Below are 12,451 nucleotides of genomic sequence, written 5' to 3' on the forward strand. Positions count from 1 at the left end.
ATGATAAACTACTTGAAAATAAACATTGTTTATAAAAAGACAGAAAAACTGTGTTTGATTTCATTCAGCGCAGAAGACACTTTGCCTCTCTTTATTATTGTGATCCGCAAGCCATGTTGAGTTTGGCAGCGTGTTTGAGCAGCAAAGATTACACACTCTTGACAGCTGGTGTTGATTTGTGGACAAGAAAAGTCTCCATTGGTTTTCAAGTCACATTTTATTTTCAAATCATGTTTGTTTACAGAACATAATGCAGGCTTTTTTCCAAAAACCTTTTCTGTGTGCCTGATATCGTCTACAATTCTAAAAGATGATTTACTGCGGATAAATGCTGTTGCTAAATGTATTGGTGTTTATTAAAATAGACATGGATCCTTAGTCTAGTCTAATGAAAAAACTGAGCTAACTTGCACTCCAATCAGACTTCATTGAGCACCCGTGTTGGTCTCTAACATCCCTGATTCAAATTCCTTGTTGGAGTCCATGGCTTTGATAGAACACGCGATTATAAACTGTTAAATGCATAATTTCATATCGATTACATGAACGCATGCAACACAGCCCTGAAGTTCCTTTAATGCTCTGCTATAAAGTGCTAAACTAAGAGAAACGGTTTTGCAGGAGATTTCAGGTGGACAAAACAGGAAAGAAGAGAAGTTACTTTGAACAACTGCACTACACCCAACATCTACTGTATGTGCTGAGCTGAGCTGAGATCTACTGCATGATGGAACAGATGTATTCGAAAGTTAAACTATATTTCAATAAACCTCTTTTAAAGCTAGTTGACCAATAGCTGGGGTCTTTTTTTTTTTTTTGTCAAAAGACATAAATTATCTATATCTAGAGTCAGAATTCAGCCTGAGATTGCATCTTATTACACATCATTTAAAAATAAGCTTTCTTGAGTGAACAATGAGCACGCTACATTCTGAAAAAAACAAAAACAAACCTAAGACGTTCTTAAGACGTTTTATAAGCCAAGCAAGCACTTTCTTACACAAGCCTCCCTCTTTATTTTCCAATATGAATTAAAACAGTGGTGTTGGGTTTCATGCTTGGATGAACACGCTCATATGAATGAAGAATAGCCAGATACAGTGCAGGCTAAAAACACCAAACCAGCGACCTGCTACACTCGGCAAATTCGAGTTCCTGTTTAAACGTCAAAGATGTGAGGTACTGTTTATATCCCAGCGTTCTTGGCAGAGACCTGCCATTTTGGATCTGCGCATTCTTGTCGTAATCGAAGGCAGGAACAGGAGAGAACGGGGTGGACAGGAGGAGGGACCACTGAGAGGAAAGAAGGAAACAGGACAATTGGTGGAAATAAGCAAAAGAGCAAGAGCACTGACACAACTAAAGGAAATGTGCGTGAAATTAAAATGAAGATCAAGGTTTTATAGGATGACTATGGAACAAGAATTGTGCTGCTACAAGCTGAATTTAAAAATGGACTTTATTTGAATTATTTGTAAGAAATATTTGTTGATTAATGTTATTTGATTAATGTGTTATTTTTATTTTTTTTTTTATTATTAAAACTACTTAAATTTGTGCCCTTGTTCACTTGAGGTGTGGAAAATTCTAATGAAATTTTTGGTGCTGCATTTCAAATTCAGTTCTTCAAATTTAGTTAAAAGCAGTGGCGGTTCTAGGATTTTTCTGTAACAGGGGCCATTAAGGGGCCACGTTACATACAGGGGCCAAGTACAGGGTACATTCAAGCACACAAAATAATTTATTCAGTACTGTGCAAATACATTTCGGCAGTCATTCCTTTTTCAAACGCTCGAGCGCCGCCAATTGTTTGGGGGTGAAATTGCATCTGTGATCGTTGTGAAAAATTCTCCGGTTGCTCTTCTCGTCGACGATGGATGGAACAGGGGCCAATCAGAATTTAGCAGGGGCCAGGGCCCCTGTGGCCCCGCCTCTAGAACCGCGCCTGGCTAAAAGTTTGCACTATTACTACTTTATTTCTTTTCCCAGATTAGTGTTTTGATCCATTTAAATCTGAATTTAGAATTGGTATAAAACACGACAGCTCCTGAGTGGCAACAGGGTGAAAATTGTTCACCGTATTGTCTGTGGTGGGACGTCTCTGGGTGGGAGGGATGGCATACGGTCAATCATAAGGAAACTAGCCAATCCTGAGTATCTGTGAGCTCATGTATGCGGAAGAGGGTAGATAGAGCTTTCATCTGAGTCTGTTACACTGCCATGTGACACAGCATGAGCAGGAATTTAAAAACTCATGAATGGCTGGTTTCACGTGTCTCAGATACTTTTACTAATTGGTAGTTTTCATATAATGGGGAACGCTGGCTGGTGGGTGGGTATCGGCTAAATTAGGGAAAGAATCTGAGGGAAATTTCAGGTTTTAGTTGGATATTTCTCTCAGTTAAGCCTGATGCAACCATATTTTGCTTCAGTTCATTCTAAACTTAATCATTTAATATATCTATTAAACATGATCAAAAACATGATATTACAGAAAAAGAAACACACCAGGGTGAAGTCTGGGGCAGATATTTAGATTGCTGTTGCACCCCCTGTCCCAGGCGGTCCGCGACTACGAGTGTTGCCAACACGTCTTAGTGAATGAAGTGCCACGGCACAACAGCCACGCAGCAGGGAACCCATGTGGTATGCCGGCATTATGTCACGCTGCCCTCCTCGACAAAGCCATGCCAAAGTTGGTGCAATTGGGACCACCACCGCTAGTAGATCAACAAGGAAGTAGCTGCTCCAGTGACAGCTGGAAGGATTTTCTTCTTGGCCCTCCTGTTCCTCGGTAGCTCCAGCAGCTCCGTCTAATTCTTGAAGCTGTGGTGGCTGCTCAGGTGATGGAGGCAACCAAAGACTGGGTTGCTGGACCTGTGGCATAGTCAACACTGTTTGTGAAGAAGTTTTTAAGGAAGGGACTGGTGTTAAAGGCTCACTGAGGTAAGATTTTTGTGTAGACAATATGGTGGAGGAAGACACTGAAATTGTTTGTGATTCAGCAAGAGTGATGTCCGGTGCCGTTGTGGCTAAATTGATGATGCTCAGTTCTTCACCTTCACCCTCTTCCTCCTCTTCCTCGGGTGAGATCCAAGTGATGGTCGGGCTGCAGGCTTGCGATCTGAATCCAGGCTTATCACTTGTCTCGGATGCACTAGATGGTGCTGGTGGTGGAGTAGGAGGTGGGGGAGGTGGAGCTTCCTGCTGTGGAAGATGCAAAAAAAGATGATGATGAGGGAGGCAGGCATGCACTGCACAGCTGCAGTTGTTGTTTACCATATGGCAGGGGCGGCCGATGGGCACGACCGTCTCGCCACTACACAGTTTCTCATAGGTGGACGAGCGTGAAAGGCTGGAGCACAGCATCGTGGGTGGTGCCTGCTCAGTTAGAAGTGCTGCCTCTAGGATAAGACGAGGGCGTCCGTCGCCTCTTGGTAAAGTCGCAGCTCCTCGGTTGGCCGGAATGGGGGGAACGCGGTGCTCAGAGGTTATGTTTCCATTGCGGTCAATACCAGGCAATGTTTCGCTGCTCAGCCTTGAAAAGGTGGCACTGCGACCGATGGTGTGAGCTGGAGAGCAGCCACATGACCTCGAAGCTCTGGATCGTGACTCAAGCCTGACTCCAGTCACTCCATCTGATTTACAGTCCTGTAGATCCGAGTCATGGTGGCTCAGGTTGGATCGGACAGCTTCCACGGCATGCTGGAGCTGCCGGATCTCTTTTCGAGCTTCTTTTAGTGCCAGCTGGGCCTCAACGCGATGGCACTCCTCTTCAATCCAGTCCTCCTGCATGCGCGTCAACTGCGTGCGCAACTCCCCGATCTCTGAGTCCCTGCGTAAGAAAATTATAAAGTAAAGAAGGCATATAATTAAAAAAACGGTAAAAGTCAATTTGTGTTTCATGGAATGCTTTCATGGAATTGGTAATAAAGATGAGTTGTATGTTTGATTTCTAACACAGTGCAGTTCATTCCTCAAATCGTACAAGATGATTAATTTCTACAGCAGCAGCTCTAAAGGTTGGGGCTGCTAAGCAAATCACAGGTTTATAATAATGCACTCATTCTATAATGTTATCATTTCTATAGTAACATAGCAGTCAGACATATCACATAATCTGTGGCTAATGAAATTCATATATGCAAAATATGAAAAAAACATCGCAGACAAAATTAATTTTTTTAATATCAAACTGGAGATGCTGAAAGAATCGTGGAAATTAGTATTTCTTTACACCCTCGGGTGAAGTTCTATCCCAGCAGAACATGCTTACAGGAGCAGCAGATACAGGAAACACATTTGTTCTGCCACTGACCTGTCCTGCAATCTCTCTACATTCTCCTTCAGCCGGGCGCGTAAGTGACGGATACACACTTCTTTCTGCTGCAGGGGGGTGAGATACTGCTCGGGAGCAGGAGGACGGATCCCGTGATTCTCACTACAGCCTCCGTACTTCGCCTGCCGTCTGGAGCGAGAAAAAGCGGGACGCGGACAGGGAATCAGACGAGTTCAGCGAATCAGAATTTTTGCTTGCGTAGTTGCTGAATTATGATTCTAAGGTAATATAATGAATAAATAACAATAAGCAGAAACTTTGAGCCCCTATCAACACCACCGTTTATTATAATACATGAATTTTAATTTCACATTGTTAGATTGATGCTGACGTTTCGATTTAGTACATTGTTACTGACTAGCGATTATTAGCAATTTCCCAACTCAAAGCATCATTAGCATGACTGACTGCTGAACGCTGAGTGGCTGAGGCTTAATTCCATACATTATTAGCAGGGAAGCATTAGCATTAGCATTCTCAAATCGCTCTTAAGGAGTTATTAAGTGTTACTCGATAGTACGAGTTAAACCTCATGACACCCTTTATTCATTCATTCATTCATTCATCTTCAGACGAGGGTCATGTGGAGCCTGTGCTCAGGCGTCATCAGGCATCAAGGCAGGATACACCCTGGACGGAGTGCCAACCCATCGCAGGGCACACACACACTCTCATTCACTCACACACTAGGGACAATTTTCCAGAGATGCCAATCAACCTACCATGCATGTCTTTGGACCGGGGGAGGAAACCGGAGTACCCGGCGGAAACCCCCGAGGCACGGGGAGAACATGCAAACTCCACACACACAAGGCGGAGGCGGGAATCGAACCCCCAACCCTTGAGGTGTGAGGTGAACGTGCTAACCACTAAGCCACCGTGCCCCCACACCCTTTATTCATTTAGTAAAATATCTTCTCATTTCAATGAATATCCTAATTGGATATCCTCTTTTATGATGTTATTAAAAACTTTCAAATGTGATGTGATCCAATTGTGATTTCAATATTTTTTCTCGTAGCGGAGACTCTGTGAACTAATTTTGCACAAAGCACAAAGTAGATCTCACATAAAATCTATTTTTGGGGCACACGTGTTCAAAATCTAGAACAACCCCCAAACAGAGGACATTTGTTCTATCACAGTGTAAGAGTACTCCCTCTCTCTGTTTTTTTCTGTATGTGTTTGTGTGTGTGTGTGTGTGTGTGTGTGTGTGTGTGTGTGTGTGTCTTACCGAGGTGTAGCTGGGTGTGATCGTGATTTGTTACTGATTTCTGCACCTTTGCAGGACGATGCTGAGCAAGTGCTGTTGGAGGGATCTGCAAGTGTGTGAGGCTGTCGGCTACTGGCTGTACCAGCAGGCCGTCTGCACACACACACACACACACACACACACCTGGTAATCTTTGAAACATTGCCTAGTTTAAATCATTAGACACGCTGACCCAGCTCTTCTCATTTGATTTTTACATTAGTGTAGTTTTAAAATATATCAGTTGTGTTGAGTGCAAAAGTTTGTACCCCCCATGGTTGTCACATGGGAAAAGAGAAGGGAAAGGTACCTCTACCTCAATGTTCCTCAATGTTATAATATTTTATAAACAGGTCTTTTTTTTGCTATTAATTGAAGAAAAGAGAGTGTATTAAATCTGGCAGTTGTTAAGGAGAATGTGTGTTTCACATTTAGAAAGGAGATGTGAACTTTTGTACAAATATCAGCTTTTTCTCTGCACTATTAATGTCCTAACATCACATCTGTAAAACCTAAAAAAAAAAAAAAGAAAAAAGGAAATGTCTTCTTGATTTAGCCCAAGGGATGTACAAACTTTTGCACATCGTCTGTCAAAAATATTTATGGAAATGTTCAGGTGTTAAATAAAAAGTAATCATCCAACCCGAATGTGTAAACGGAGGAGGTACTGGTACCTGCGTGTTCCAGCAGACTGCCTTCTGTTAGCTGAGAGAGACATGGGCAAGTCTTTCACCATCTGCCTCAGTACACAATGTTCTGCATAAGACACACAAACACACACACGCACATTACAGCAACAGCAGCACTTTTTTTTTCAAGTGGTCAGGTGTCAGGTTCTCCTCCTCAGAGTCTATATAAGGAATAAAGCACTTAGGGGTCTGGTGTTATGCGTAGTTAGATTTGGCCAATGTGAAGCTTTGATTATTTTACATTAACAGCCTGTACAACTATCTAGACAAGATTAAAAAATTTTTTTATTTACTAAGCAATATCACATTCGATTTCTTTTATCCATCCATCCATTTTCTGTTGTGTTTCTCTGCTACAGAGTCACAGAGATCCTGGAGTCTATTCCAGTGGACTCAGGGCACAAGGTGGGGACAGGGATGGCAATCCACTGCAGAGCGCAATCTCTCTCTCTCTTTCTCTCTCTCTCTCTCTCTCTCTCTCTCTCTCTCTCTCTCTCTCGCGCTCTCTCACACACATCCTCAAATACACACACACAATGGACAATGCAGAGATGTCAGTTAGCCTACAGTGCTGGTCTTTGGCCTGGGGGAGGAAACCAGAATACCCAGAGAAAACCCTGAATTACAGGGAGAACCTGCAAATTCCACACACTCAGGGTGGAGGCAGGAATCAAAACTTCAACCCCCATGTTTGTGAAGCAAACATGCTAACCCCTAATCCTCCAAGCTTGTTTCTGGCATAACTTATGTTATAGCAGCTATAAACAGTCATTTTCTCAATCTAGCCTCTCTCTTTTCATCTCTCTTCAAGTTGCTAAGATACAATAATGCAACTCCTCTCTCCTAAAGACTAAGACTGTTACAAAGCAGTGAGACATTAGAAACTTCTTCCCTAAACTAAACATCTGATGTGGTAGTAATTAGAAGGTTGTGTGCTCAAATCTAATACAGCCAGTGTTGGGCAAGTCCCATAATCCTCAAAGTATAAAAAAGTAATATGTAAAATGTGAGTTTTAATGGTGTGAAATCTTACAGGCAGACATCCACATTAGTCAGAGAACACACACACACACACACACACACACACACACAGTGTTGAGTCATGCTCTCTTTCACTGCTTTATGTAACAAGCAACTTGTGTCAGGACACACAAGTCCTTTTGAACAAAACACAGCAGGTCATGTGTGACACATACGAGCTGGGACGGAGCAGAGCTACAATACAGAACAGACCTAAACAGGATTTCTGTAAAAAAAAAAGGCTCTGAACTCCACAATGCTGTGTTTTTTAATATATGACATCCTAGTGTAATTAGATAAAGGATATACTGTTGCCATAGACACTTCAGCATATCTGGTCTACCCCAACTTTTTAGAACATAAGTTTTCCGTGACTGAGATCAAGTCTGTTCCTCTGGACAGCTGTCTTCAGATTTCTTAGTTTGGACACATATGAAGCAACATCACATGTCCTTTTTAAATAAGTCGTATTAGTAATATTTGTATAAATATTATTATGTTAATACTGTTCACGAGCTGTGGAAGCATGCCAGCAAAATCTAAGGAATATCTATCATTTTAAATCTTTTAAAGCTAGTCTTTACATTGTATACATCAGCGTATATCACAAATAATACACCTACTGATGGTGGATAAATTTGGCCACATATATAGTACTCCAACATCCTCTGCATGTTATATAACAAACCAAATCTGAGTTACGGATAAACCAGAACTGATCTGGGAACCGTTGTGATTGTGCCCAGTTGCCTAGTAACATCCCAGCATCCGGGTCAGCCTGCTTGCAAAATAAAAGGATGAAAGAAAAAGTGCCAGAAGTAATAAGATGAGCAGATATGAGCAACAGGATTGCAAGTGAGAGAACACTTGACTGAGCTGATGCCAGAATAGAAAATTAAAAATAAATAAACTAAACATAATGAGCAGGCACACATCCATTCACACACCGGAGTGTGATGGTGTCATCCAGTCTGTAAGGACCGTACAGTGAATCAGGCATATCAACATGGGCTTTATGAGTCCTAAGTGAAACCCTATTTACCCCAAGGTTGACTACAAGGTATTGATTCCCGGAAATTTATGTGGTACGCACACTGGATGTAGTTAAAGATGTTGCTGCCTAGCAGTGATTCAGTCTCCTGGGTTGTGCATGTGGATTGGCAGAATTTTGTTCTTTAATAAATCAAGCCAACCTTTTTTTCAAGTCAAACTTTCCAGACCAACACATGCAGGCACACACAAATAACACACCAAGACAACAATGATCACTTTTTTGACATTAACAAAGTTGGTTCCCACTGGAAAAACTGTTAATCAGCGATTCTACAGTTTAACTTCTGAGGTCTCTACATGAACACATCCAATTTTTCATTTTGAGAACAAGAAGAAGTCCCAAGCAGTGAAGTCTGGAGAATACAGTGGAAGTTAAGCCATAACTAAAGTGTTTGGTTGACAACGCACATGTTTGCAGGTGAATATGTTCTGCTGCTGGATTCATTCATTCATTCATTTTCTACCGCTTATCCGATCTACCTCGGGTCACGGGGAGCCTGTGCCTATCTCAGGCGTCATTGGGCATCAAGGCAGGATACACCCTGGACGGAGTGCCAACCCATCACAGGGCACACACACTCATTCACTCACGCAATCACACACTAGGGACAATTTTCCAGAGATGCCAATCAACCTACCATGCATGTCTTTGGACCGGGGGAGGAAACCGGAGTACCCGTAGGAAACCCCCGAGGCACGGGGAGAACATGCAAACTCCACACACACAAGGTGGAGGCGGGAATCGAACCCCCAACCCTGGAGGTGTGAGGCAAACGTGTTAACCACTAAGCCACAGTGCCCCCCTCTGCTGCTGCTGGAACTCAAATAGCTAATAAAAATACAAATTACTACTTAAAAAAATTCCACACTTCCCATATATAGGGAATAAAACAAGAGATGTACTGAATTATATAATGAAAATATATTATCCTCATAGAATTTTGCCAACAAATAAAAACTTTGACTACAAACTGGTTAACTATTTACAGTAACATTTTATGTTGTATAATGTCCATGATTCATGTTTTAACAGCTATAAACCGTTTATACATATATAATATTAATGAGACTCTTTGAACACTTAGCTGTGAAGAAAAATATTTACAACTTTAAGTCTAATAAATGTCGTCTTCTCTGCATCAGTGGGTATGAAGGAACTGGTCTTCTCCAGTTCAACTACAGCTTTAAATTCACATTTAGTCTTTCCAAAATGTCATTACAGCTTCACATGGGTAAAGATTTCTAAGTTTCCACTATGATAATTTGGCATTTACAGACTGCTTCCTGCTTTAGCCAGTGCAGGAAGTCCGCTGTCATAACATACCTGTCTGGAGATTTTATAGGTTTACTGAGTTGTAGGACTAAAATTTTATATGGATGCATATTTGGTTGTAAATATTGATTTATTCACGATAATGAACCACTATTGGGATTTAGAACATGTTTTGCACTGTGTGCATTTGTAAAATATGAGGAACTTTGTGCCATTTTAGCCAAGGAATCCTGTTCTTGAAGTGGCACCTGATGTGATTGTTTTTATTAATTCACTCATTTTCTACCGCTTATCCGAACTACCTCGGGTCACGGGGAGCCTGTGCCTATCTCAAGCGTCATCGGGCATCAAGGCAGGATACACCCTGGACGGAGTGCCAACCCATCACAGGGCACTCACACACACTCTCATTCACTCACGCAATCACACACTACGGACAATTTTCCAGAGATGCCAATCAACCTACCATGCATGTCTTTGGACCGGGGGAGGAAACCGGAGTACCCGGAGGAAACCCCCGAGGCACGGGGAGAACATGCAAACTCCACACACACAAGGTGGAGGCGGGAATCGAACCCCCAACCCTGGAGGTGTGAGGCAAACGTGTTAACCACTAAGCCACAGTGCCCCCCTGATTGTTTTTATATTTTTAAAAATATATTCTGACACGACAAAGTAACATGAGATTTCCCAGGGTTACGAAGGTTTCTTTGTGGGTACATATACATATACATATACATATACATACATACATACATACACACATACATACACACTGTGAACTATATATATTTTGAATATTTATTATATTAATTCTTTATATTACTCCTTATGTTTATCTTCTGTTCTATGGTTATGTTCTGTAAAGCTGCTTTGAGACAATGTCCATTGTAAAAAGCGCTGTACAAATAAACTTGAATTGAATTAAAAAAATTGGGTGCACAATTGAATCATCAATACATTTTTCAGTGGGATTCAAGTAAAAACATAGCAGAAAAACATGCAAGGCCTACTTGAGGTAATTGGGCCGGAGTATCCCTTTTCTATTAAGATAGCATTTCTAAACAATGACAAAATCTCATCTAATCTGTCCCAGATCATCTCTAAATTCAGGATTCCTTTGATGATGTGTAATGACCCAGTACAGTACAGGCAGAGAAACAGAGCTGAGGAGGTTTGGGGTGGTGTAGGGACAGAGATGACTGAGATGCAGTTCATTACTTGTTCTTCTCTTAACAATCGTTCCTGCTGCTTTCACCTTGTCCTGCAACTATTTTTTTTTAATCTGCGAAGTTGTCATTCTGTAAACTTTCCACCTCAATTATACTGACTATACAGGGTATTTAAAGTCTTTTTTTTTTTGCCCTGGCTCTGTAGAGTTTTCCATTTGCATACTGTTTAATGATGTTTTTGTTCACCTTGCCTGCTACTTGTTGCGTGAAAGTTTTACAACAATAACAGTGCAAGAAAAAAAAACCCAAAACAACATATTTCTGTCTATACCCATGAATACAAAGGTTTACGTTCAGATTTATAAGTACAGAGTTAAAACATATAATGTGTGTAAATCTGAAGTGTATATATGCATTGGAATATGGTATATTATATAAAGTATCTGAATACTTATTTCCTCTCAATGTAGAATGTTCAATGAATGACTTCTGGAAAGAAAGTCTTCCAGACTTTTCAGAAAACTGTCCTTACATATGCAAAATAAATAAATAAATATTTTAAACAGGACAACATGCATGAATGATAATTTTTAATAATTCCCTCTGTCCAGTGATTGCACAACTGTGGACACTCGACCTTATGTTGTAACCTCATGTTTATGATGTCCCTGTCAGTCACAGCATCTTGCTTTGCCCTACTTAGCCCCTCCCCCTGTTGATGCTGCAGCATAAACGCACACTATAACCCAAGCCGGAAAAACTTACACTAAACTGCAGTCTCCTCTGCGCGCGGCTCGTCCTCCATAACAGCAGACCTGAGAGAACTTTTATTTGTATTGGTCAGTGACCTGGAGCAGAGCAGTGATATCCTGCAGCTCCCGGTCCCTGCTGCTTTGATGGAGGTTGTTGAATGACGCTGCTGAGAGCGCGAGCGCCGCGAACTGACGCTGCAAAGTCAGAGTGACGTAATTGTGCGGTGCTTCTTAAAGGGATGTGGGCACCAATATAATACATATATACACACACACAATATATATATATATATATATGTGTGTGTGTGTGTGTGTGTGTATATATATATATATATATATAAATATATATATATATATATATATATATATATATATATATATATATATATATATATATATATATATACTATATAATATATATGTATATATACACACAGTGTATAAATATATACATATATAGATATATATATATCAAATTACAGAAATATGGTACGCGTTTACATGCCTTTCATTTTGGTTGTTTAATTTTTTTTAATTTCGCATCCCTGATTTTGTTTGTGTGTGGGATAACATATCTATGTTATTATCCTATTTACTTTTTCAGGCCCGGGGATGTGGTAGCTCAGTGATTAAGGTGTTGGGCTACTGATCGGAAGGTCATGGGTTCGAACCCCAGGTCCACCAAGCTGCCACTGCTGGGCCCCTGAGCAAGGCCCTTACCCCTCAGTTGCTCAGTTGTAAGTCACTCTGGATAAGGGTGTCTGCTAAATGCCATAAATATATATATACACACACATATATATATATATATATATAAAAATAAAAATTTCAGTCCATGACACAAAAGTACAGATCTGTGGGAGAGACTCAGCACCTCTATCTTAGTTTTTTATAAAACCTG

General features: G+C 40.9%; 2 protein-coding genes across 3 annotated transcripts in view; one reads left to right on the forward strand and one right to left on the reverse strand.

Moving 5' to 3' along the window:
• Window positions 1-48, forward strand: part of fkbp1aa (FKBP prolyl isomerase 1Aa) — a 2,102-nt gene extending 2,054 nt beyond the window's left edge. For both annotated transcript variants that reach the window (XM_060881604.1, XM_060881603.1), the window contains exon 5: window positions 1-48. This exon is cut by the window's left edge and continues 307 nt beyond it. The gene's annotated coding sequence lies outside the window, so the exon portion shown is untranslated.
• Window positions 49-198: 150 nt separating this feature from the next.
• On the reverse strand, window positions 199-11,736 carry LOC132853680 (syntaphilin). Its single transcript, XM_060881602.1, has 6 exons — window positions 11,564-11,736; window positions 6,266-6,347; window positions 5,574-5,705; window positions 4,319-4,468; window positions 2,509-3,835; window positions 199-1,293 (listed from the first exon to the last, which is right to left on the reverse strand). Exons 2-5 carry the CDS (start codon window positions 6,325-6,327, stop codon window positions 2,533-2,535), a joined length of 1,647 nt encoding a protein of 548 aa, XP_060737585.1. The 5' UTR covers window positions 6,328-6,347; window positions 11,564-11,736; the 3' UTR covers window positions 199-1,293; window positions 2,509-2,532.
• Window positions 11,737-12,451: the final 715 nt, after the last annotated feature.

Source organism: Tachysurus vachellii, chromosome 11, assembly GCF_030014155.1.
Source record: "Tachysurus vachellii isolate PV-2020 chromosome 11, HZAU_Pvac_v1, whole genome shotgun sequence".
Lineage (NCBI taxonomy): Eukaryota > Metazoa > Chordata > Actinopteri > Siluriformes > Bagridae > Tachysurus > Tachysurus vachellii.